Source organism: Gekko japonicus, unplaced genomic scaffold (genome assembly GCF_001447785.1).
Source record: "Gekko japonicus isolate JY-2015 unplaced genomic scaffold, Gekko_japonicus_V1.1 scaffold91, whole genome shotgun sequence".
In the NCBI taxonomy this organism is placed as follows: Eukaryota; Metazoa; Chordata; class Lepidosauria; order Squamata; family Gekkonidae; genus Gekko; species Gekko japonicus.
In genome coordinates this window covers 504,873-530,847 of record NW_015172555.1, presented here as the reverse complement: position 1 = coordinate 530,847, position 25,975 = coordinate 504,873, and the positions used below count along the sequence as shown (strand labels likewise).

Genomic DNA, 25,975 nt, shown 5'->3' with positions numbered 1-25,975 from the left:
TGTCTGTGTTCAGTTTATGCTCATCAGAAGCTATGGAGGCGGAACTGGGCATCGGGACACCTCCCACGGTTGCCATCGAAAGTGGCCGCACTGCATTTCCTCTTTCTATCCCCCACAGCATCATGGGATTCTCAAGGTGCGCTTTCACACACACTGAATAACACACTTTCAGTCCACTTTGCTACTGGATTTTACTGTGTGAAATGGCCAAATCCATTAGCAAACAGTTGCTGAAGTGGACTGAAATGGCATCATTTAGCATGTGTGAAAGCGCCCATAGAGTCACAAGATGCCCGGCTCCCTTCATCAGCTGCCATTTGCAGAGGAGGGCAAACTCATAACACAATAACACTGCATCACCTGTTGAGCACATCCCAGATGTTCCTGGGGAACAGAAGAGGAGACACAACAGACACACAGACCTGAACGCCTGTTCATAACCTCCTATGCAAATACAGGATCCATTCATAGGATCTGAAGAAGAGAAGGTTTTATATGCCACTTATCTCTACTGTAAGGAGTCTCCAAAGTGGCTTACAATCACCTTCCCCTCCTCTCCTCACAACTTGTAGGTAGGTGGGGCTGAGAGAGTTCTGAGAGAACTGTGACTGGCCCAAGCCACCCAGTCAGGCTTCATGTGGAGGATTGGGGAGTTGAACCTGGTCCTCCATATCAGAGTCTGCTGCTCTTAACCACTACACCAATGTTGTTTCTCAGTGAGCTCTAGTCCACCAAAACTTACGCTAGAATATCTGGTTAGAATAAAATCTACAAACTGAAAGATACAAGAAGCATCTGGCAAGATGTCATTGAAAGATGTCCACGGACCAAGAAAAGCCAGGAGGTTTGTTTGAGAACTGAACTGGTTCATGGTTTGTAGCCTCGCAAACCCTGCTGAAAGGGACCACAGTCCCTTTCAAGGGGGTTTGCAGAAGGCCCAAAAAATAGCTGAGCAGTGAGGAACAGATTGCTCCCTGCCGTTCAGTTGTTTTGGGCTGTCTTGTCCCTTTAAACTTTAAAGGGAACAGCAGAAGACAGCCTGAAAAACAGCTGCACAGCAGGAGACACCCCTGCCGTGCAGCTGTTTTAAGGGACTACAAAAGACAGCCCGAAACAGCTGGGCAGGGGGGAGTGCCTCCCCACCGCTCAGCTATTTTTTGATTTGTCTTCTGCAGTCCCTTTAAAGCTTAAAGGAACTGCACACAACAGCCTGAAACAGCTGAGCAGCAGAGAGCACCTCCTGGCTGCTCTGCTAGTTTCATGGCTTTCGTGGGGAACAGAAAGCAGGGAGTCCCTTTAACCCCCTGCTTTCTGCTCCATCCACAAACGGCTTTCTGCTCCATCCACAAACTTGCTTTAAAAAATCATGGAAGTTCATGGCAGTAGACCATTTATGAACTTCTGTTCATGAACCACAAACAGGGCAAAATTCGTGACGAATTTTGCTTCATGGTTCGGTTGGTGCCCATCCATAATGTCCACCTGTGTAAGACCAGGATCAATGTTCCCTCTAATCTGTGGAGTCTTGTGAGCAAAAATTCCACTTTGTGAGCTACTGGCATTAAAGTTGTGAGCCAGTGATTTGGCTACTGCATAAATTAGTTTGCTCTGGAACCCTCCTTCCTGAGCTGAGACAAAAATGTGTGAGCCAGAGGCTAAAAAAATGTGAGCTAGCTCACACCAACTCAGCTTAGAGGGAACACTGACCAGGATACAAATGAAATTCTACTTAAGTAGCATTTCAGTACTCCTATATTTGCCTGAACAATAGGAAAATTATAGTACTTAACTTTGAAGAAATCACCCTCTTCTTATAACTGAAGATAGTATAAAGTTAGCCAATGCCCTGACCTGGATGGCACAGGCTAGCCCGATCTCATCAGAGCTCAGACGCCAAGTAGGGCTGGCCCTGGTCAGTATTTGGACAGGAGGCCACCCAGGAAGCCCAGGGTCATGGCACAGAGGTAGGCCACGGCAAACCACCTCTGAACGTCTCTTACCTTGAACACCTTGCGGGGGTCGCCATAAGTCAGCTGTGACTTGATGTCACTTTCCACTTCCACAAGTTAACTAACAAGCCCACAGGAGCACCCCATAGCTCTGCAGACACGTACACAGGAAAGGATGATTCCTTGATGCACGCAGTCTGACCCTGACCTCCCCATGAATTCTATACTGTTTGTCACTTGGTGTCAGCAAGCTGCCATGGTGTTCTGTGTTGGTTGTATCTCTGTACAGTTGCTAACCCCCCCCCCATGCCTGTGCGCTAGTATTTTACTCTGCTGTAATGCCTAAGCCAAACAACTGGAGGATGTATTGGGGGAGTATGCTTGACTGCCAGCTTGTTGCTTTTAGAGCCTGGGAACTGCACCTGTGTTATGTCTGGAGATAGCCTGGTTCTCAGGGAATGAGCGCGCAACCGTTTCCTTTCACCCGCCAGCGGGAAAGTGACCCATTGGTTCTGTACCTGTTTCAAATCCCTTTATTATGCTTGCCCTAACCGTTTGTAGTCAATTCTAACAAAGAACGTGTTTGAGTGTCTTTCCAACGCTTTGAAATAAATTTTGCTTTTCTTTAAAACGTGGATTTATTCTCGATGCTTGGGGATCCAACATATTGTTAGAACTGACTACAAACGGTTAGGGCAAGCATAATAAAGAGGTTTGAACCAGGTACAGAACCAATGGGTCACTTTCCCGCTGGCGGGTGAAAGGAAACGGTTGCGCGCTCATTCCCTGAGAACCAGGCTATCTCCAGACATAACACAGGTGCAGTTCCCAGGCTCTAAAAGCAACAAGCTGGCAGTCAAGCATACTCCCCCAATACATCCTCCAGTTGTTTGGCTTAGGCATTACAGCAGAGTAAAATACTGGCGCACAGGCATGGGGGTGGGTTAGCAACTGTACAGAGATACAACCAACACAGAACACCATGGCAGCTTGCTGACACTTGGAAACATCTCCATGGGTGGCATTTGGCACTTCCTTACTGCAGGCTTTTCTACCACTCTGAGAGCCATTCTGCGCCACCTGTGACCCAGCAAAGCCAAAGAGGCACCCGAGATCTTCTTTTGCTGCCTGCCTGGACGGCTGCTGAACACGGGGACACGTTGACTCCTCACAAAGGGGGCAGGCAGGCAGGCAGGCGTGAAAGGGCCAACAAACCACCTCCCCGTGGGGTTTTACCTGCTTCAAGACATTTTCTGCAAATATCTCTTGAAGTCTAGATATTTCAACCACCTTTCCTTCAATTTGTCTGCAAAACAAAAAAAAGAAAGCCATGGAACATTAAGCACAATTCCCCCATCCCCTTTTGTAATAAGATGTGCATCGAATATGGTACATTTCTCACGGACTAAAGAACTGCACATCAAAGAAAGCAGTTTAAGGTATTTTAGGTCAACAATGACTGCGGTCAGACGCACGATATAATCCAGGGGGGAAGCGAGGCTGTTTGCCCCGGGGCCAAAATGAAGTGCGTTTGCACGATCATACGCCCGCATGTGCCCTGCGGTTTTCGGCTGCTACTGGACTTTTCGCAGTGGTTTTTTACTACGCTCCTGCGGTGCTACGGAACGGCACGCCGACGACTATGGGATGCTGGGCAGATGTCCCCGTCTGATCGCATCGCTTTGCTCCGCACTTGAATCATGCGTACGCTGCCGCTTACGATTTGTATGATCGTACCCAATAACTGGTTTCTGTAGGGGGAACTCACAACAGCTTATCGTGCCTACATACAACCAGGCCAAAGCAACGTAGCTGGATTTTGCCCAGAAACTGCTACAGCCGCTTTTTAATGGAAGTCTAAGGTTGATCTCATTTATCCTAAAATATGGAATTTTGGAATGATATTCCCCCCCCCAAAAAAATTACTGTATGTTCTTTAATACAGTTGCAAGCCTTTAATATACCCTAAGCATATAACACAAATAGCAACAACACACAGAGGAATTTGGAAGCTGTCAGGAAACCCATCCTGAGTTATTCTGCCAGCATCACAAAGGACCGAGTCCCACCCTGGACTAGCCTTTCTTACCCTCTTGATGGGTGGAATGGAATCACAAACCTTAGAGTTTCCCCCACTACCAACATTTCACTTTTTTAAGGAGCGGGGGTCAGTAATACAGCATCTGATTAAATATCCAGAATATGCTAAGCTCAGTCTCCAGATTCTGAAGCTTAAAGAGTTCCAGGCAAAAGGATTGGTTTTTATGCAAGGAGGCCTTTGGGATCCAACTGACAGTCAGAGAAGAACAGCAGTCTTCAGCTGGTGCCCTGGAATTCATGAGCGGGGCCCCCTCCACTGAAGGAGGGTCACCCCATAGCACCAATATAATGTTTTGTTATTTTATAACCCAAACAAGTAGGGGAAAGAAGACAGGTAAAGGCGGACAATTAAAAATACCAAAGGGTCCCATTGTGCAGACTGTGGCTAAAAAGAGAATAACCGACAGTAGAGGGCTACTTGACTCTCTGCAAAGTATTTCTTAGAGACAGCAGCAGCCACAGGACAACTCAAGTCCCAGGGTGAGAATCTGAGACAGCTCCCCCCCCCCCCCCCCCCCCCCAGGCAACAGCACCTTGAAAGGAAGAGGAGAGCCCTCGGGGCTGCTTTAAGAACTGTAGCCCAGGAGAGGAAAAATCCCTTCCCCCCCCCACGCCCTTTGGGTGACCACTGAAAACCTTTGCTGGGGGGTTATGGAAACTGCTTCTGGGTGGATCATGGCAGCACCCAGCAAGAGAACCACTGGGGCAGCATCAGAACCAAGCCACGGCCAGGAAGGAGCCATGTGTGCCCAACGCTCTTCCTGCCAGCTCTTCAGCAGCCCAACTGTATTTCACCATTGTGTTTTGGGTTGTTTTAAAAGCATTAAAAGCCACCCAGGGCAGAGACGAAACTGCTCTCTCTCTAACACTTAAGAAAAGAATCAGCCTATTACTGTTTGCAGCGAAAATCACAATTGCATCCACATGGAAGTCCCAAAACACTCTGAATGTAAACCTCTGGTACAAGAAACTATGGAATCTATACTTAATGGGAAACACCACAGATATCTTTAAACAAATCAAACCCAAAGGAGAACACAATGATACTACCTGTATATGGTCTCCGATCTTATCATACCTAACTACCAAAGATTCAATACACAATTTGATATATAGTATGAACTGACAGAAAAAATCCTCACCACAGTATAGATTAGATTGATTAAAGCACCTTTTGTATGTATAACGAAAAATATGTTAATTATATGTATATGCCTATCTTGCATAACCCTGTTGTTAATGAGTTAATGAGAAAATTGAATAAAACTGATTTGGGGGGGGGGGGGAAAGCCATCCAGGGTAAGAACAATTGATAGAAAGGGGAGGGGTATGCAAACCCCTTCCTCCCTCCCTCAATCGCACATACACAAGGTTTTTAAAAAAGGAGGGATGTACCCGTTCCAGCTTTAATCTCATTTGCTGGAAGCAGACAGCGGTCAGGCCAGTGCACATTACCTGAACGGAACTGACTGGAGGGGTCTCCCTGGCATGGACGGCTGCCTCCAGGAGCACAATTATGTAAACGTGTCCAATTAAAAAACAAACAAAACCCAAACAGATCCCACGAGCATTTCCACATAAAGGGAGTATGTGCTCCAAATGACAAAACCCACAAGGGGCAAGGAATTAGAAGAAATCCGTACCTGACTTCATCAAATAGGCTGTTCATTTCACCAACCAGGCGCTGGTTTTCTTGCTCAAACTAGAAGGAGAGAGATGGCTTAAGAAACATGCATCATCCAGCTTCGTTAAAGCAAAAAGGGGAATATGTCCAAGGTACCATTCAATATATATCCATATGGCTTTAAGTCAAACAATGATCTATCAGACTTTTCACCTTATCTTTCAAGGAACTCAAGGCACAGAGAGTTTTCCCAGGTTATCATCAGAACAACCCTTTGAGGTTTTACTTGTTTGTTTAAACCACTCTCATGGATATAGCCAGGAATAGCAGGGAAAAATTGCTGGACTTGACCAAAAAGGTAACAAAAGATGTTTCTGTACACAGAAACAGAGCTAGCCTGGCCTCTCACTTAAAGACAGTGAGAGCCAGTTTGGTGTCGTGGTTAAGAGTGGTGGAGTCTAATCTGGAGAACCGGGCTTGATTCCCCACTCCTCCTCCACATGCAGCCAGCTGGATGACCTTGGGTCACTCACAGTTCTCTCAGAGCTGTTCTCTCAGGAACAGTTCTCTCAGAGCTCTCAGCCCCACCTACCTCACAGGGTGTCTGTTGTGGGGAGAGGAAGGGAAGGAGGCCCTGCGGGACGCAGGAGGGAGGGGGGGGGGGGGGGTATAAATCCAAACCTCCTCCTCCCCCACATCAGGAAAAGGCAGTCTAGAGACTGAGAACAGAATAGCTTTGGAGAGGGACAAGAAACAAAGTAGCAACAGAACCACATGGCCTTGTACAGATTCGAAGCTGCCTAACCCATTTCAATAGATTTTGATTTGTGCAGGCCCGGGTGCAGAAGCATCTGAGAATGGCAAAAAGATCCCGCTTCCCAGAAACAAGGATCTGGTCCAAAGATGGGGTGTACTGGCTGAGGGCTTAAAGGTATTTATATTTATGTAAAGGTAAAGGTTTCCCTTGCTCGAAAGCCAGTCGAATCCGACTCTAGGGTTGCAGTGCTCATCTCCGTTTCAAAGCCGAAGAGCCAGCGCTGTCCGAAGACGTTTCCGTGGTCATGTGGCCGGCATGACTAAACACCAAGGCGCACAGAACGCTGTTACCTTCCCACCAAAGTGGTACCTATTTATCTACTTGCAATTTCTTGCTTTCGAACTGCTAGGTTGGCAGGAGCTGGAACTAGAGACGGGAGCTCACTCCGTCATGCGGCACTCGGGTCTCGAACTGCTGAACTACCGACCTTCCACAGCCTGCAGTTCAGCGTCTTAACCACTTGAGCCACCGCAGCTCCTTTATATTTATGAAAAACCTGTAATCATGATTTTTAAATAGACTTTATGGTAAAAAGTAGCAAGAATGAATTAAACAATTCTTGGCCCCGGTCACACGGGCAGGAAACTGCGGGGGGGGAAGCGTGGCTGTTTGCCCTGGGGCAAACTAACACGCAGTAAAGCGATCATACCTCCTGTGGAGGTTCTGTGGAGGTACCGTGGAGCTTCTGTGGTTACGGAGAGGCGTCGATCACAACACATGCCTGCGCGCAACGAAGAAGCGCGTGGCGAACTAGTTTTCTTTTTTTGTGTTCACTACGAATGCGCATGCTCCGTTGGGTGCATGTGCGCAACCACGGGGACTTGGGGGAAAAAAAAACCTTTTTCACAAGGGGACATGGGCGGGTGCCGGATGCCACCGGAAACGCGATCAGACGCCCGCCCTTGCCCCGCAGTTTCCGGAAACTAGTACCTCCGAGGTACTAGTTTTTTGCTGCGCGGTTTCGGGAGGAAGCTTCGGTTGTGCCACAGAAGCGCTACACTCCCCAGATGTGCTGGTGAGATCGCACCCGGAAACTCCGCCTGTCTTCCGTATCTCTTGCATGGCTAATGTTGCGTGTGACCGCAGCCCTTATATATTTTAAGAAGACATTCTAAATATGGATAACCTTGTATGGTGTTTGAAGTTGTATGAGAATCCGTTAGCCGAGAATGTGCACCCTCATCGAGTGGGACCGCTGGGTATCGTTAGGAGATGGCTTAAAGATCCTATAAATATGGGAAGCTGAACGGATGGGAAGCTTCTTCTCAGAGGGGGCTCCTTGCTTGTGACCTGCTTACCTCGGGGCAAGAAGCATTTATGGACTCATGTAATTGCGCTGCTTGACTTATCTGTGTAACAATGATGGATGATATCACTTTCTGCAGACTTTGCCAATGTTAAGAATGCAAAAGAGTCATGCTATTAAAAAAGCTTAAAATGGAAGCAGAGAGTCTCTAACCATATTCACTTGTGTATTGTACCTGGAACTAACCTCAGACATTATCAAGGTGGACCTCTGGCCAGGAGTTAAGTGATCCGAGAGAGAAAAGCTAACCCCACACACCTCGGGGCTTCTTCACTACACAGCCTTATCCGAATCGGGCCTGACTGGAGTCATCCAGAATACCATTTTTATCCCACCTTATTTCCTCAGCCTAAAGTTGGCTAACTGTAATGCAACCAGGCTGCAAGACTCGAATTTTAACAGTCCAAATTAACAAAATTAAAACACAGATTAGAATACACTACAAATTTAAGAGAGCCAGCATAGTGTAGTGGTTAAGAACGGTGGACTCTAATCTGGGAGAGCCGGGTTTGATTCCCCACTCCTCCTCCACGTGAAGTCTGCTGGGTGACCTTCGGCCAGCCACCATTCTCTCAAAACTCTACCTACCTCACAAGGTGACTGTTGTGGGGTGGGGAAGGGAAGACGATTGGAAGCTGCTTCGAGACTCCTCAAGACAGTGAAAAGCAGGGTATGAAAACCAACTCTTCTTAAAAGCCCTCAAGATTTATAGCCCATTTTTGTGCTACCCAGAGCTCCAGGGATACCTCCAAGGGCAGCCCCACATAGAGCACATGGCAGCATTGTAAGCTTTGTAAGCCGCCCTGAGCCCGCTTGCGGGGAGGGAGGGGTAAAAATCTTCAAATAAATAAAATAAAATATAAATTACGGTCTAGAAGGTGGGGCCCGGTGACCGAATGGGCTGCCTGGCTGAGCAGGGATATGCACCACGGCCTCCATCGTCCAAGCCCAACATTCTAGCAGCTACACTATGGCAGCACTTCATACAGGAATATTTCATCTGTGCTCGTCTCGTCATGGAAGACTGAAAAGGTGCTTATCCTTTATCTTCCCAGCAACAAGGCTGACAGAAAATGGCATTCTACCCTCCCGAGGTCCCTCCCCTCCTCAAACCCCACCAACCCCATCTCCTTCCCCCCCAACAGACAACCTACCTTTATCTGCCACTCTGGCCCTCCGCCTCCCCAGCAGCCTCTGCCTAGGAGAACTACGGCCCAGTTTTGTGGTGTCAGCCACTGGGCAAGGCCCACTTGCATCTTAGGGAACCCTCAATGACTTGTGTGTGGGGGGGTGCCTCACTTTCCCCTGTATCCCCCTCCCCCTTTCCCTCCTCCTGGCAACCCCCAAAGTCTCCCCCCTTTCCCTGCCTCCTTCTCTCCTTCTCAGGCATTCACCAACCTACCTTTTGTCTGTCTACCATCTTCAGCTATATTTCTAATTTGCTGAGCACATTTATACCCCCCACCTTTCTCCACAGTGGGGACCAAAGCAGCTTACATTATCCTCCTTGCCTCTTTTTTATCTGCACAACAATCCTGTGAGGTAGGTTAGGCTGAAGGTCTGTGACTGGCCCCAAAACCACACAGTCAGCTTCCACAGCAAGACAGGGATTCAAACTGGGGTCTCCCAGACCCTCCTCTGAAGCTCTAACTGCTACACCCCATTGTCTTTCATAGGGTGGCTGCTGTTGAACAGGAGCAAGCAGCCAGGCCAAGTCGGGTAGTATCAAGTCACCCAGAGGCTGCCACCAGGCAATCCCAGAATTCCAACTGAATTGCAGACAACAGAGATCTGTCCCCCTTGGAGAAGATGACTGCTTTGGAGTGTGAACTATATTGCATTATATATGGCTGAAGCTTCTCCCCTTCCCAAACTCTACCACAAAATCTCCAGGAATTTCCCAACCTGGAGCTGGCAACCCTAGCAGGCTTGGCTCCAAGAACATTGACATTTATTTATTTTTATTTATAAGTTCAATTTATATTCTGCCCTTCCCTGAGTTCACACAACAACAACAAATTTATTCACAGCAAAAAGCCAGCACTCTAATACAACAAACTAACTCAAACTAAATTCATACAACCACAAGCATAAATGAAATACATAAAATGAATATCAAATAAAGCATGCATGTAAAACCTGTAAAGTCCTGTAACAAATTACATCTATTCGTCTTTCACCAGGAGCTTTCTAGTCCTTACAGCTAACCAGCCAAATTTGGCAAGTTTAGCTGTAACCTTGGGGCACCTACTTTCTTGGAGGTTCTTCAGCAATTGCATCTTCTGACTAGTTGAGGATAGAGTAGTTGTAGAGAGTGGGAGAATATCACGAAAGTGGCTATATGTCCTTCAGTCATATATAACATCACTACCTTATACAATGGTTCTAAAAGGGCTTGCTATTTGCATGAGTTATTAAGACCCTCCTGTCTAGCTATGTCCTGGATTCTCTGTCTCACTAACTCTCCAAGGAGTCCTCCCTCAAAGGCCAAAATAGGCCTGGAAATGCTCCTGCCCCCTCCTGCCTTTTACTGACAGAACCAAGTTCAGAATCCTGTGGTTGCCTAGCAACAGCCACAGAGGGAATTTGATCTGCTGTTTAAAGCTACAGGTGCTCCTTTTATCATTTTTGGGTTTTCTAAACCCCCCAATGTATTTTTTTCCAGATTTCACATTTTTCTGCAAACCTGGGGGCATTTTCAGGTTTATAGAAAGATCTGTCTTGCCCATTCACAGCTCTAGGGTAGGGCGGGATACTAATCCCAATAAATAAACAAATAAATTTAAGGATCCAAACATTTGGCTGACTTTGCTATTAGAATATAAGATGATGATTCAGCAACTATTGCATTTGAACATTCTGGACAAAATGACTTGTTACCACCAAAAATGGCAGCCACGTGTCACCTTTCCCCATACAACTCTGTATTGTGGCAGCACTGCATTCTAAACTTCCCTACCACTAGTCGCATTAAGTGTTGTAGAGTAAGGAGAGGGCAGAGCACTGTACTAAAGGAGGGCATTCCCAGGGAGTAAATGTGTCTAAAGCCTACAGAAAAGGGGCAAGAACTCTCCATGGGGATGTATTGGAGACAGCCCTGTAGTGAGCACAAGGTCTGCTGTCAAGTGCACCTATGCTCATTGCTCCCAAACTCCCTACTAAGTAATTAGGCACAGCTGGTGACATACGATTGTTTACAATTCCAAACCACTTCTCGCAGACACGAAAAATCATCACCTCGATGTCAGTGCTCAAGTAAGTCTCTCGAAACAAAATCGCTGCTTGTTCCCCCCCTGCCCCCTTCATTACGCTTATCTGTCAATTCGCATAAGAGGCGTCCCTCTTTGCGCTCCGCTTTCCGCTACGCTTTTAAAATATTCCATTTATTTTGAACTCATGTTCATTGTTGGTCATTTCTCTGACCTCGCTCACAGTAATCAATATTCTGCTCGATCTCCAGCGCTTGTCCCAGTCGAATCAGCTTGTGCCCAGGGGCCACACAGCAGCAGGACCATGAGGGCGGAGGGAAGCCTCAATTCTCCGGCATTTAGCCGTTGAAGAGGCTATCCCTCAAAAGCCCTATGGCCTGGAGCCTATCACAAAGGCTCTGTGTGAGTGCTACTTGAGGTAGCATCCCTCCATACCGCTGGTGTGCAAGTCGCTCCCCCGAAGTTCGGGGAGAACGACCGCCATCACTGATCCACAAACCGGAAGCTCAGAACATGCACTCTCCTGAGCACAGCAGAACCAAACAGAGGGGGAGGTGCCACTCCATCAGCCTGTGCAGCGCCAACAGGGACCATGTCCTCCGGGCCACATTCAGAGGGGGATACTCCGCTCCACCCAGCCTTCCACTGGGGGACACGACAGTGCTGGGTGACTGATCCTGCATCAGGAATGCTTACTAGCGCACAGTCTCATGCAGCCTTCAAAGTGTGGCTGAAAGGAGCAAAGAAGCCTATTTGGCCACACAATACTCACTCAAACAAAGTTTGTGTCCAGTAGCACCTTTAAGACCAACGAAGTTGAATTCTGGGTATAAGCTGTCACCTATGCTGCCATTGTACATGGGGGGGGGAGTCTGTAGAGTGAACATCTTTTCCTCCTGGAATTTTGGTTTCACTTTTCTCGCTTGGCCTTATCTTGCTGCCTGACCTTGATGCTTCCAGCTGTCGCCTCCCTGGGAACCTGTAGCCGTGCGCAAGGCTTGCACCTCTGATTGGGTTAACACCATCAGGGGGCCTCGCTTCAAATGCAGTATATCTTCCCCTCTCCCGCCTGTTGGGTTAGCCTTTACACAAAATGTATGCACAGATGTCCTGCCTCTACTGAACTCAATAAACTTGATCCTTTGGAAGGAACGTTGTCGAGACTGAGTTTGTGGGACTCTGACATAAGCTTTCGTGTGCACGCAAAGTGTGCATGTCCACAAAAGCTTATCCCTAGAATTCAACTTTGTTGGTCTTGAAGGTGCCACTGGATTCAAACTTTGTTCTGTTGCTTCAGACCAACACAGCGACCCACCTGAAGTCCTCACTTGGTAACTGATGGGACAGGAGGGGAGAAAATGGGTCAGGGAATCTACTCCCCAAGAAGGCAGATTTTGATAGTTGTTTCACAGATCAGAGGGGCCCTAAAGAGTAACATCATCTACCAAAAATGTGAGATGTTTTCCCTTTCTTTCTGTATGACACGGTAGGACCTGGACAAGGCTTCTCCATGCACCCAATTCCAAATATCCTCAGTCTATACTATGGTATCCCCGAATGAGGCCTGAAGTCATTTCAGACAAAAGAGAACAACCACACATGAACTACTGTGAAAACAAACTTACTTTGTTCACAAATGGCTCTGTCATTCATTTCTAGAAATGCTTGTGGGCTTCTTTGGGGGATGGGTGAGGAAAATATGCTAAGATATGGACTATGGTCTGAGAAGAGCAGAAAGAAGAAGCTGCCATGTTATTATTATGGAATTATGTTTTGGGATGTTAGTAAAACTGCTGCTGCTTGTGGACTGAAATATCAATTCATAGCAGCAATTTAAAGCAACAATTTAAAATCTTGAAGAAAAGTCAGAGTTGCTGTAATATAGTTTCCTGCAATGGCTAATTATTTGGTGAGGAATTTTAAAGCGTTACTAACAATAAGAATTAGGAAAGTGAATGGAAAAGTCTTGGATTGTACACAGCTGTTTTGCAGCTAACTAGCAGAAAAAGCAAATTGTTCAGGGTGTTTTGTGTCTATTCCATATTCGGTTCCCATAGATATGATCAGCAAGGAGTGGGGGTAGTGAACAGACAGGTAGAAAAGATCATTTACCATTTGGATTTCTTCAGGGGAAAGCTCATCTTCTCCTTTACCATCTGCCCAAAGGCCAAAATTAGCATGGTCTTCTATCACATTCTTATCTGTAAGGCGAAACGAACCAGTCTCAGCACAAAACCAAAACTTGCCAAAACTTTTTAGTCTCAGCCATAGCTGAAACAATTATAGCTTTACGTGCACTACCCGGCTCCAGCCCCACTCATGGCAATTCCAAAGCCCAGAGAGGCAAGGGTCTCCCGTGGAGGAGGTGCTCATGTCTTTGGGCTTCAGGCAAGATGTGTCAGCATAGCAAGAGGAAGCATGAGGGACTAGGCCCACATAAGCTGTTTGTGTACTACATGTACAAGTTGAAGAACATCAACAGGAACTTAAGGTTCTATTGTGGCATCTTCTAAAAGGTTAGTTCTTTGCATCAGTTGGATAATAATAGTCATAATCGGGGGTCATTTGGGCCGGAGTGCACCGGAGCACTGCTCCGGCAGCCCAAGAGCAGGCACAAATGGCGGTGGCAGCAAGCCCTGCCCCCAGCTCCCCACCCCCGTGCTCCTTCTCTCTAGAGTCACACCGCAGCAGTGGCGTGGTCTTTCCATGATATTCTATGGGGCCATAGAATATAATGGAAAGATTGCGCAGCTGCTGCTGTGCGACTCTAGAGAGAAGGGGGGGTTAAATTTTAAACCCGCTTCTCTCTTTGCTTTCCCCCCCCCCCAGGCCGGCTGGGGAAGAGAAGGGGAGGCTTTTGAACATGCCTCCCCCCCTTTTGCTTCCCCTTGTGACATCACATCCAAATACTAGCCAGGGCTGACCCTGCTTAGCTTCTGAGATCAGACAGGATCAGGCTAGCCTGGCCTATCCTGGTCAGGGCTGCATCACTTGGAAATGTATGCTGATGGAGGGCGTGACTCCCTGGATCCTGGTCCTAACAGAATGCAACAGTGTTTGTTTGTTTTTTGAAACTATGTGAACATCCCACCCATTCAAAGTAGAAAGAGCCTTCAGTCTTCTCATCTGCCTCAGGCTAATAAAATGGCTTACCCAGGGGACAGGCTTACCCTGGGGACGGGCCACAGAAGAGCATCTGCTCTGAATGCAGAAGATCCCAGGTTCAATCCCTGGCAGCATCTCCGGATGAACGGACCTGATAGTAGGTGATGCCAAAGACCTCTACTTGAGACCAGTGTTCCCTCTAAGCTGAGTTAGTGTGAGCTAGCTCACAGTTTTTCAGCCTCCAGCTCACACATTTTTGTCTTAGCTCAGGGAGGATGGGGCTCCAGAGCAAACTAATTTATGCAGTAGCCAAATCGCTGGCTCAAAACTTTAAGGCCAGTAGCTCACAAAGTAGGATTTCTGCTCACAAGACTCCACAGCTTAGAGGGAACATTGCTTGAGACCCTGGAGAGCCACTGCCAGTCAGAGAAGACTGACTTTTGACAGACTTTGTATAAGGCAAATTTTGAGTCCAGGGGAACCTTTAAGACCAACAAAGGTTTTTTCAAGGTATGAGCTTTCGTGTAGACCATGAAATGGAAATAGAAATAACAGTCATACATATAGAGGGTGGGCAGTAAATTAGCATACAGAATAATGAAGATGTTTTTAACAAATTAAAATAATAACAAGCTTAGTTTATATGGCTATCATCTGTTCGGGTTCAACTTGTGGGGGGAAACACAGCAAGGAAATAAATATATCGGAACTGGAGACTGGTGTCTCCTGCACTGTGGAGTGGGGAGAGTCTGTAATTAGGTTCCATCTGTCTCCTCTCAAGCATGGAGGCGACCGGACAGCATCATCTCCTTTGACGTGGGTCGACTGGCTGTGTAGAATTATTTTCCTTGTCCCCAGACCAGAGAAACACATTTCAATCTACCATTCCAAAATACATTAATACTTCATTACATTCTTAATTGTTCTTGTTACACATTATTCTTAGAGTTGGGGTGCGGTGTTATGTCAGAAAAACACATTCCAATATCCATTGCATCAGCCCTTCTTGGCAAGAATACATATGTCAGGACCAGTGTTCCCTCTAAGCTGTGGAGTCCTGTGAGCAAAAATTCCACTTTGTGAGCCACTGGCATTAAAGTTGTGAGCAGGTGATTTGGCTACTGCGTAAATTAGTTTGCCCTGGAGCCCTCCTTCCTGAGCGGAGACAAAAACGGGTGAGCCGGAGGCTAAAAAACTGTGAGCTAGCCCACACTAACTCAGCTTAGAGGGAACACTGGTCAGGACTGCCCCCCCCCCCAGCCAGATCTCTTTGTATAAGTCAGCGTCACGTGTTCCTGCTGGCAGGGGCTGATCCTCTCCCCTCAGCCCTTCTTTAAAGGAGGCTGAGATGCCAGGAGTCCTGTTTAATGCTAAGGAAATTCACACGTTTGTAGGAATGAGGTCCAAAATAGCCCCAGCTTTAAAGCTTCTTGAAATATCTTAATTTTAAAAAACGATTTGACTACAGAACATTGATGTACAAAAGCCCAAGCTGTTCTCCTTCACTCTCCTTTCTGGACGTGGCCTAAAGTTGCACACATTCAGGATCCCAATGTGTTTGAAATACCCTCTGCCTGCTGGGATAGATTCTTAGGAGTCCCCATGATCTGTCTGGACGAGTGGCTGTTTGCCCTTGGGGGTGTCAGCAAGCTGCCAATATGTATTTTCCATGCATATGAGATGTGACTACCCCCCCCCTCTGCCTTTCCCTAGCTGGCTTGGACTCTTGTGCGTATGTCCCCCCTCACCCTCAAGCGCTCATCATCAACTACATTCCTTTCCATGTACGCTAGCGTCGCTTTGAAGGAACCTTATCAGCCAAGGCTACAGGTGGTTCGCATTTGGAGACTTTTTGCTTAGTCTATAATGAACAGTAGTGTGAGAATAGAAGAATTGTTTAATCAGCTATAACCGTTGCTTTCTCAAGGTTTGAGAGCGAGATGAGCCCTCAAGGCGGGCGCGGGAACCATATCTATTGGCCCATGTTATTTTGAACTTGCTTTATTATACCTGTCTCAAGCCCTTTGTGTTATTCTGAACAGAACCTCTGTTCTAAGTACTTCATGGCTTCAATAAAATAAAACCTTCCTGCAAGAGTGTATTTCATTGTTTGCTGTGAGTCTGACAGGGGGCTGCATTCTCCCAGAGGTCCGCGACTCAACAGGTTGCCCCCTTTTGCTCTGTTCAAGTGTTGGATCCTGCCCTTAGCTGTGGAGATTCCCCCCCCCCCCAAGATCCTATGGTTCTGTTTGTATCGCTTCATTTGTCCTTGCTTATCCTCTTGCTGGTGAAAGTGTTTTCAATTAGACAGGCCCTGTTGCTGCCTACGGCAGAGGGTGGCTTCTCTTGGGAAACTGTTCAGAGCCTTTCTGTTGGAAAACAGTTCTGGAGGAGGCGTGACACGGAAGAGAGCGCCTCCCAACTGAGACCACTCTTCACTTCCTGACCCCAGCCGAGGAAGAAGGGGAATGAGGAGTCCCTTTCCGAGGCAGAGGGGCTGGTTTGCAGTGCAACCCTGAGCAGAGTCAACACCCTTCTAAGCCCAGGGACTTTAACGGATTTAGAAGTGCAAGTTTCTGTTTGGGATGACACTGCTGGAAAGGCACCCCCCCACACACATGCAAGCCTGCCCTGCCCCTCTGAGTCTTGAGCAAGGCTCGTAGCAGAAGGAAGAAGTTTGGGCAGTCCTTAATTCATCGGGCTGCCAGACATCAGGAACGACTCGGCAGCCCCGTGACAGACACAAGACTGGGAACGGTCTCTTCTGGCCCGGGACAGACCCTGGTCATGGCGATGATCACTCAGAAGCAGACAGTCTCTCTGCTCCAAAGGCAGGACAACCCCTGGCCAGCTGAGCCGTGGAGGGCTGCACTGCCAAGGAGCCCAAAAAGTAAATGGCAAAATAATCACAGACTGTGCAGTTTTAACTGGGGATACGTTCACATCTGTCTAAATTATACTGACACCTGCTGGTAGAAAAAGCCAATCTGTTTTTAATGTTAGATATACAAGATTGCACGCTCTCAAAAAAAAAGGGGGGGGGGGAGACAATTGGCTTACAGAACTAATAATAAAGAAACGGTGAGCATCCCATTTATTCTCCCCCAGGAACCAATTATTTTGTTGCTAATGAGATGCAGTGCTTCTATCTGGAGCTGTCATCGTTAGGCAAATGCGACCGGGACAACCGTGGAGGGAGGAGAGAGGGAGGGCCGGGGGGGGGGGAGCTCCTGCGGCTCCTTGACTCCCCACACAGCTCCTGGGTGCTGCTGGGCTTGTGGGTACCAGACCTGGTTCTGGTTTGCAGAGAGGCACCGGTTTTGTTTCTAGTTGTTCCTCGAAGGCCTAGAACAGCTTCTTTCCCCCTCACAGGTCTGATTCAGAAAGAAGGCCGCATCCGCAGGGGCTCCCGGGGAGAGGCGACGCCTCTAGGCACACCAGACTCCCTCCCGGCCCATGAGGTCTCTTGGAGGAGGCTGCCTAGAGCCTGTTCCCAGGCAACCCTGTCTCCGGGGGCAGCACCGGATTCGCTGACCGGAGCTGACTGCGCCTATGTGGGAAGGCGGGGAGTCCTCGGACTGCTGAATCGGCCCTCTGCTCCTGCTCAGCCTGGTTCCTTGGGGGAAGCAGAACTGACCCCTCTCCTAAGCACGTGGGCCCTGGCCTGGATGGCCCAGGCCAGCCCGATCTTGTCGCATCTCAGAAGCTAAGCAGGGGCAGCCCTGGTTAGTGTCTGGAGGAGAAGTCCAGGGTCGCTGAGCGGAGGCAGGCCATGGCAAACCACCTCTGAACGCCTCTTGCCTTGGGAACCCCACCAGGGGCCGCCATGCGTCTGCTGCCTCTTGGTGGCAGAAAAAGAAAAGTGTGTGGCCTCTACAGAGGCCGCCCCCTAAAAGCCGAGCAGCGGCGAGGGGAGAAAGGGGCTAGCAGAGGACGGGCTTTTCAGAGAGAGAGAGAGAGTAGAAAACGGAGATCCTTCGCCAGCACTTGTAGGGGGACCAGGGAAGAAAATGAGAGCAAAACTCCAGCCAAGCAGGAAAAACTAACCGGAGTTGAAGTTTTGCGTTATGAGGGATTTGTGCTTCTGACCCTGCTGCAGGCAGATGCGGCACTGAAGGGGCCTCAAACGTACAACATTCCTGGACTGGAGGCCAGGGCACCCAAGGGTCCCCCCCGTGTCCCCAGCTGGACCAGTGCGCCTTCCCCTAGTTGTGTGCACCCTGCGTGTCGTGCTCTGTACCTTCCCCCTTCTTCTGCAGTGGCTTGGCAAATCCCCCCAGTTCGGGACCCACATTTTGAGCAACGTGGCAAGCGCCTGGCTGATAAACTTCAAACCGGGCTCTCAACCTCAGCCGCATTTGGACAACACACAGTACGGGCACAGCCCGGGATGAAGTCTTTTGGGGATCTCTGTTTCCGAAGTCAGAGGCAGCAGACTACTGACTGAGAAGGCGGATGCTCCGCAGGGGAAACAACGGAGGAGTGTAGTGCTGGAGTATAAGCAAAGCGTCACCTTTGTTTTCTTCGCACAGGAGTCGGCCCTCTTGCTCCGCAGAGGCTGGCTGGGCAGTGCTTTCAGGAGAAGGGGTCACGCTGACTTTCTTGCTTTGCTCAGGCTCAAGCCTGGATCTGAAGAAACAAAGCCACACACACAGACACAAAAGTCAGGTCTCAAGAACAAAAAACGTCCTGAAGATCATTTGCAGGTCAGCTGCGGTTTTTCTCAATCGAAACTGTCCAGAAAGTTCCTTGGGGCCCCTGGGCACTTCAGCCTCCGCATTGGGGGTCCCCAACCGTTTTGAGCCTGGGGAGGGCACATCTGGAATTCCAAGACAGTGTGGTGGGCGGAGCCACAGACCCCGGTCCCACAGGCCGGATATTGCGGGGGGGAGGCGTGGCTGTTTGCCCCGGGGCTAAATAACGCACGGTTGCGCGATCAGACCTCCCATGGAGGTTCAGTGGAGGTCCCGTGGGTAGGAGGAGGTGCCGATCATAGGACAATCCTGCCGCGCGGCAAAGAAGCGGCGCGGTGCGGCAAACGGGTTTGGGGTTTTTTGTACACCAAAGTATGCGCATGCTCCGTTGGGTGCTTGTGCGCATCCATAGAGACTTGGGGGGAAAAAAACCTTTTTGCAAGGGGACATGGGCGGGGGCCGGATGCCACCGGAAACACGATCAGACGCCCGCCCTTGCCCTGCAGTTACCGGAAACTAGTACCTCAGAGGAACTAGTTTTTTACCCCACATCTTCGGCAGGAAGCCTCGGGTGAGCCATGGGAGCTCTACGCTTCCTAGATGTGGCGGTGAGATCGCTCCCGGAAAATCTGCCTATCTTCTGGCTCTCTAGCGTGGCTAATGTTCCGTGTGACCGCAGCCACTGAATGGCTGCTGCAGCTTACCATCAGTCACGTAGTGACGTTCCTTTCTGCTGTGGTGTCAGCTGCTGCCAAACAATGTTTGTAAAAAGCTTCGCAGTCAATCACAACCCCCTTGGCCAGTCAGAAGCCTTGCTGGGCAAAAGCCCCACCCGCTTCCTAAAAACACTTGGCGGGTGCCACGAAAGGGACCCAGGCCGACACAAGCTCTGGGATTCAGAGGGTTCTGGTCAAACCCAAACGCCCTCCATTTCTCCTTTCCCCACAGGCAGAAGAAGAAGCATCTTCAAATGCCTCAAAGACACTCAGGTGGGATGAATGATGTCAGTCCACAAAACGTGCACACAGAACGTGCCCTGGCCCCCTGGAAGGTTCCTGGACAAGGGCGATGGGCCCTGGGCTTTAATGGCAAAACTCCAAAATACCGTGGCTGCTTTAGGGGCTGCACAGCTTTATTCTCACCTTTCTCAGTTCCCCCTTACATGGGGAGGAGTCTCAGCACGGTGGGAGGGGGCATGCTTTGCATGCAGAAGGTCCCAGGTTCAGGCCCCACCACCTTCAGTCAAAGAAACTCAGGTTGCTGCTGCCAGGAAGGCCTTCCCCACCTGAGCCCCTGGAAAGCTGCTGGCGGTCACAGGACAGACTGCAGAGTCCAGGATAAGGCAGCTTTGTTGTAAGTTAATCTCCAGTAGGAAGATCAGTATGATCTACCTGACAGCTAACTGACAGCTACCTGTCAGCAGGTGGTGTGATAAGCCTGGTTCTGACCGGTTATGGCTGGCACTGGACAGTGTGCAGTCACCATGACTCAGCTTGTAGCTGATTGGTGGAACTTTGTATATAAGTCTTGTATACCAGACATGTACATCTCTTCTGATGGAACCGAGTGTCTGGCGAAGCAGTTTGTCTGTATATATTGTGAATAAAACCCTTGTACATAGTGTACCACTGGACTGTTGCAGTGTGGTTACTATAAGGGACTTCACAGCAGCAAAGACTGCAGCAAGAGCTGGTAAGGCTGAGAGGCTGGAAAGGCCTTAAGGTTGCTGACTTGCCCAAAAGGCTGGTGTCTTGGACCGCTACATTCTCGCTCCCGCAACAAGCTTCACGTCCAGGTAACAAAACGGTGAATTGTGAATGGTGATCTGTGGCCACTGTGGATTGCAGTGACTCACAAAAGTTCCTCCCCTGCCACAAATTGTGTTCATCTTGAAGGTGCCACTGGACTCTCGCTCTTTTCTGCTGCTACAGACAGACTGACACGGGCACCCATCTTGATCTACCTGAAGAAGTGAGCAGTGACTCACGAAAGCTCCTCCCCTGCCACAAACTGTGTTCGTCTTGGAGGTGCTTCTGGACCCCTCCTCTTTTCTGCTGCTACAGAGAGATTAACCCAGCCATCCATCTTGATCCACCACTTGATCTTGTCACTCGTCTTGCACTGATGAGGCAAGGGACCCCAAACATCTGGGTGGGCATAATTACATACCAGACGGCAGGAGAAACAAGCTGACCTTTTTCACAGGCAAAAGCCATGAAAGAGATAAAATGGACAACAAAACACCGTAACCACACAGCTCTCAGAGGCTGACACGAGCCAGCTCCATAAGACAGTTAAAAAAAAAAACCTTTCAAAACTGTCAGACAAAACCCAAGGAAAAGCTTTTGTTAGGAACAAACCGAGTACCAAAATCAAAAACAGGGTGCGGGCACTCAAGTTCTCCAGAGCTCTTAATCAGACGGGATATTAAAAAACAAAAGAAAAAAGACCCACAACCTTCAGACCTTTCGGCTCCCCCACCCCGTGAAGAACCCCGGGTCAGCCTGAGTAGATGGAATGGTGCTTTGTGGAACAGGCATTACGTTGTACTTTGGTCCAGAAGAACGGGCGACATCATTTGCCACGTGGAAATATGAACGCCTGCTCTTTTGTGCTATTTTATTCTACCCTAGCAAAAGGTATTTTGTGGCTTTTGCTTTTGGATTTTGCCTTGGACCAGTGACCTTGGTCTTGGTCTTTCTATGATGCAACGGCCAATGACACCTACAATCCCTGGTAAACAGGCTTAAAACTAGATGCACCATTTTCTTTCCTGAAATGGCAGGAAGACAATTCATTTGCACATCAAATTAATACATCAGAAACAAAAATCAAAGTATCCCAAATGAATATGACTTACAATCTTTTCTTATCAACAACTCGTTTGACCCGGATAGCCCTTTGTTCGGAATACAGCTTACACACCCCTGATCAAACAAGGAAAAAACCTAGTCAGTAAGAGTATTCATATCACAAGGAAACAGAACAATTGCCTACATAAAACCGCAAACCTTTGATCTGGAGTCTACTTAATCCAGCCCTCCAACACTGGCCTCCACCGGGAAACTCACCAGCCAGGGGGGGGGGGGGGGGGGGGGGGACGGGACGGACACACGGTCAGAGGAACAAGCAGCCTTTGGCCAGAGGGGTTGGGTGCCCTTCCCTCATGGCCCTGGGTCTTCAGCGATCCTACCCAACTGACTCCTGAGAGGTCCTGTTTCAGGATTTCTAATATTACCACCAGCACTCTCTAGATAGTTTCTGTATTTTTCCCCCCCCCCCCCCAGTTAAGAAACAGACGCTCCTTCCTGACTAAGCGGTCTGTACAGATACCTCCTTTCTCTTTTAGGATTTCACACATTATGAAAAATAATAGCCTTTGGTCTGACAAACAGGGTAGGCTCCCACCAATCTGCTCTGCTGTTAGCAGAGGCATTTCCCCTCAGGAGGTGGCTTTTCCTCGTTCTATCAGAGGAATGCAGCCCTATCAGCATAACAGGTCCCCGGGATCCAGCCCACAGTTTCATGCCACCTTCAGTCCTTACTGGAGACTTAGGACCCCCCCCCCCCCAATGTTAACAGTGTTCCCCTAGGTTTGTGGTGCACCCGGTATCCATATTATCTTGCACCCGGTATCAAGAAGCTTAACAGACCTCTCTTGCTTTCAAGGCTGATAGCGTTGGCACAAAGATCTGGTAGGGCAATGATCCAACAACTCACACACGCATTAATGCCCCAGACTGGCACACGCAACTGGTGGGCACTTCTGAAAATACTACACTAGAACAATCTCTTCTCAGGATGAGCTTGGAACTATACAGTAATCGCGGCAAGATGCTAGCAGCACCCTCCTCCGCAGTCACTCCAGCCTAAGCACAGGACTACCCCGTAAAAACATGAAGCTCCTATCATTTCAAATCAAAGGAGAAACAAACAATACTTTTTAAGTAGTCTTCAATGAAATCCAAGACTGCTTCTCGGTGCTGCTTCACTTGTGGGGAATGGATGTCCTTGTGGGCTGAAATTAAAGGACAGGGAGTCAGACGGTGCACTTCTCCAGAAGCTCCTTAAGAGGAGGACCGTGGGCGTGAAGCTGCCTCGGCCTTGAACAGACTTGCCTTCTGTCCGGAGTTGCTGGATGGCCTCAGCGCACGTTCGCATGAATATCTGGGCATCTTGATCAATCTGGTCTCGCTCTGTGTCCGTCATCCGGACATATTCAGACATGACATGGCTGCAGGGAAAAAGCCAACATGTTATTTATCTATTTTCTGTGAGAGAAGGAGAAGAACCAAAAATAACAAGACGAACAAGAAGAAGAAGAGTTGGATTTATGCCCCGCCTTTCACCCTGAGTCTCAGAGCGGCTAACAAACTCCTTTCCCTCCCCCTCCCCACAACAGACACCCTCCTGTGAGGTAGGCGGGGCTGAGGGAGCTCTTTCCAGGAGCTGGTCACCCAGCTGGCTGCATGTGGAGGAGGTGTGGGGAATCAAACCCGGTTCTCCAGATCAGAGTCTGCCGCTCTTAACCATGGCACCAAACTGGCTGACTCTGTACCCTTCGTCCACTTAGACTTCCTCCACTTCTTTAAGGAAAATGGCTGGCCTCTGCTGGCACCACTTCACCCCATCACTCACACCTCCTTCCCATCTGTCACTAATGAGGACTTTTATTTCTTAAGGAGAAAGAGATACCTCCTAAAGTAGGAGGAGCCAGTCTTTTTTCCCAGCCCTCAAGCCCCCCCAGAATGAGGCATGTAAAAGGAGGCCTGCTGGAGCAGACCAGGGATCCATCTCATTCACCCTCCTGTCTTGGAATGTGGAGGTGGGCAGAGAGGCCGCTGGCAGGTCTGGTTTCTCCCACGGGGTGGACAGAGCAGCCCAGCTCCCTGCGGACCCCTTTCTGAGAGCTCCATTATGCATTCCGGGGGAGGCAGAGTTCTGGAAGGCATCTTCAACCTATTTTCTTTCCCATGCTGAAAATGCTCTGCTGGGTAGCAGACCAGCACGCCCAGGAGGGAAGGAGGCTCCGCATCGCCCACACCCTGATTTGCTGGCTTGCTGCCTGCCAGGAGCTCTCTGTGTGTGTGTGTGTGGGGGGAATTCCAATGAGACTTCCTGACTGCCCTTTGAGATCTCTGCTGCCCCCCCGCCCCCCCACATAAGGTGTAGAAACAGCTCTAAGGGCTGCTACCACCACACAGACTCCACAGCCATGTTTAGGACAACACACGGCTGCTTACTGTCATGGCGGTAATGCTGTACCCTACAGAACTGGGGTCCCCAAACTTTTGGAGCCTGTGGGCATCTCTGGAATACCGGCACAGTGTGGTGGGTGCAGCCACAAAATGGCGGCCAAAAATGGCTGCCTCGGGAGGTGGAGCCAGACACAAAATGACTGCTGCTGCTGAGATTTATCTTCAGTCATGTGGTGAAGATTCTTGCGCTGCGGTGGCAGCTGCTGTCAAAGTGGCATGTTGAAAAATCTGGACAGCCAATCAAATCTCCAGTGGCCAATCAGAAGCCTTGCTGGGCAAAAGCCCCATCTGGCCCCACCCACTTTCTAGAAACACTCAGTGGTGGCCAGGAAAGCTGCCAGTGTGTGCCATGGCACAGCGGTGCCCACGGGCACCATGTTGGGGACCCCCCACTATAGAACATCCTTCTGCCCTGGAAGCACATGGAAGAAAGTGCTGCCTTCTGGTGGGGCAGAAGGGGACCCCCTTCCTTACAAAGCACCCCGCAGCTGCCTCCAGACGGGCCCTGCACGCCTGCCCAGCAGCAGCCTGCCAGATCATCTGGCTCAGGACGCAGGATGAGCGCTCCAGCACAGCAATCAATGTGCAGGCGGTAAGGGGGTTGCCAGCAGAGTGAGAGAAGATGATGGCTCTGCTGATGTGCTTGCCCTCCCCCACGGGATCTGCATCGCCAGGAAACCTCCGAGGTGCTGGCCCCGTAGCCAGGCAGGGCTCCTCTTGCTTCCAGCAGGTCTGCCCAAGTACATCCCTGGTCCTTCCCCCACTCCCACCTCCCAGCTTGCCTCTGGGACCAGGGAGCACCCAGGGAAGTTGACGGCCAACAGAGGCAGGACAGACAAAGGAAAGACTTCTTAACTCAGTGAGTGAATACGCTCTGCAACTCACTGCCAGTGGGCAGAGTGATGGCCATCGGCACAGATGGCTTCAAGAGGGAGGGGACCAGATGGATTCATGGAAGAGAGGTCCATTGATGGCTAGGAGCTGCGTGAGTAAAGAGGACCCCCATACTCAGAGGTAGGAGGTGGCCTCAGAGGAAGGCCTTGGCCTACACGCCCTGCTTGCTGACCCTCCAGGGCAACTGGCTGGCTGCTGTGTGAAGCTGGATGCTGGACCTGACGGGCCTCTTTCCCCACCCAGCAGGCCACGTTCTTGCTCTCCTCCACCCAGGCATCCTCTTCCCATCACACACTGGCTGCACTACCCGAGTGTGGCTGCAGAGGGCAACAATCGTTGAGGTCCACTTATCCGCAGAACAAGGGGCCAGGCCCTTCGGCATTTCAGTCGCTCGGAACACTGAGATGGGCCGTCTCTTTGTTGCACAAGAGGCACAGAGAGAAGGATGTCAGTAAACTGCCATTTGCACTCTGGGTATGTTCTGTGTAACCTGCCTGCTGTATGATTTGGGGGGGGGGGACTAGCCTGCATTTCTCTGTTCATATCCTCCCAGTGCCGCTTTGACGTTTGTCTTGGCTTTGGAATATTGTGCTGCCTTTAAGAACATAAGAGACGGCAATGTTGGATCAGGCCAGAGGCCCATCCAGGCCAACACTCTGTGTCACACAGTGGCCAGAAATACCAGGTGCCATCAGGAGGTCCACCAGTGGGGCCAGGACACTAGAAGCCCTCCTACTGTTGCCCCCCCCCCCAAGCACCAAGAATACAGAGCATCACTTGCCCCAGAGTCCCTATCTATACCTTGTGGCTAATAGCCACTGATGGACCTCTGCTCCATATGCTTATCTAATTCCCTTTTGAAGCCTTCCATGCTTGTAGCCGCCACCACTTCCTGTGGCAGTGAATTCCATGTGTTAATCACTCTTTGGGTGAAGAAGGACTTCCTTTTATCCATTCTAACCCAGCCACTCAGCAATGTCATTGAGTGCTCACGAGAAAGAGAGAAAAGTACCTCTTTC

General features: G+C 49.4%; 1 protein-coding gene across 2 annotated transcripts in view; it reads right to left on the bottom strand.

Annotated features, from left to right (window-relative positions):
- The window catches only part of STX18 (syntaxin 18), a 49,748-nt gene that overhangs the window by 2,299 nt on the left and 21,474 nt on the right, over positions 1-25,975 (bottom strand). For both annotated transcript variants that reach the window (XM_015421177.1, XM_015421176.1), the window contains exons 3-9: positions 22,923-23,038; positions 22,745-22,822; positions 21,665-21,731; positions 18,624-18,739; positions 13,118-13,206; positions 5,693-5,751; positions 3,186-3,255 (exon numbers count right to left, since the gene is read on the bottom strand). In XM_015421177.1, coding sequence (XP_015276663.1) covers positions 3,186-3,255; positions 5,693-5,751; positions 13,118-13,206; positions 18,624-18,739; positions 21,665-21,731; positions 22,745-22,822; positions 22,923-23,031 — 588 coding nt within the window. In that variant the 5' untranslated portion in view covers positions 23,032-23,038. The remainder of the gene's footprint in view (positions 1-3,185; positions 3,256-5,692; positions 5,752-13,117; positions 13,207-18,623; positions 18,740-21,664; positions 21,732-22,744; positions 22,823-22,922; positions 23,039-25,975) is intronic.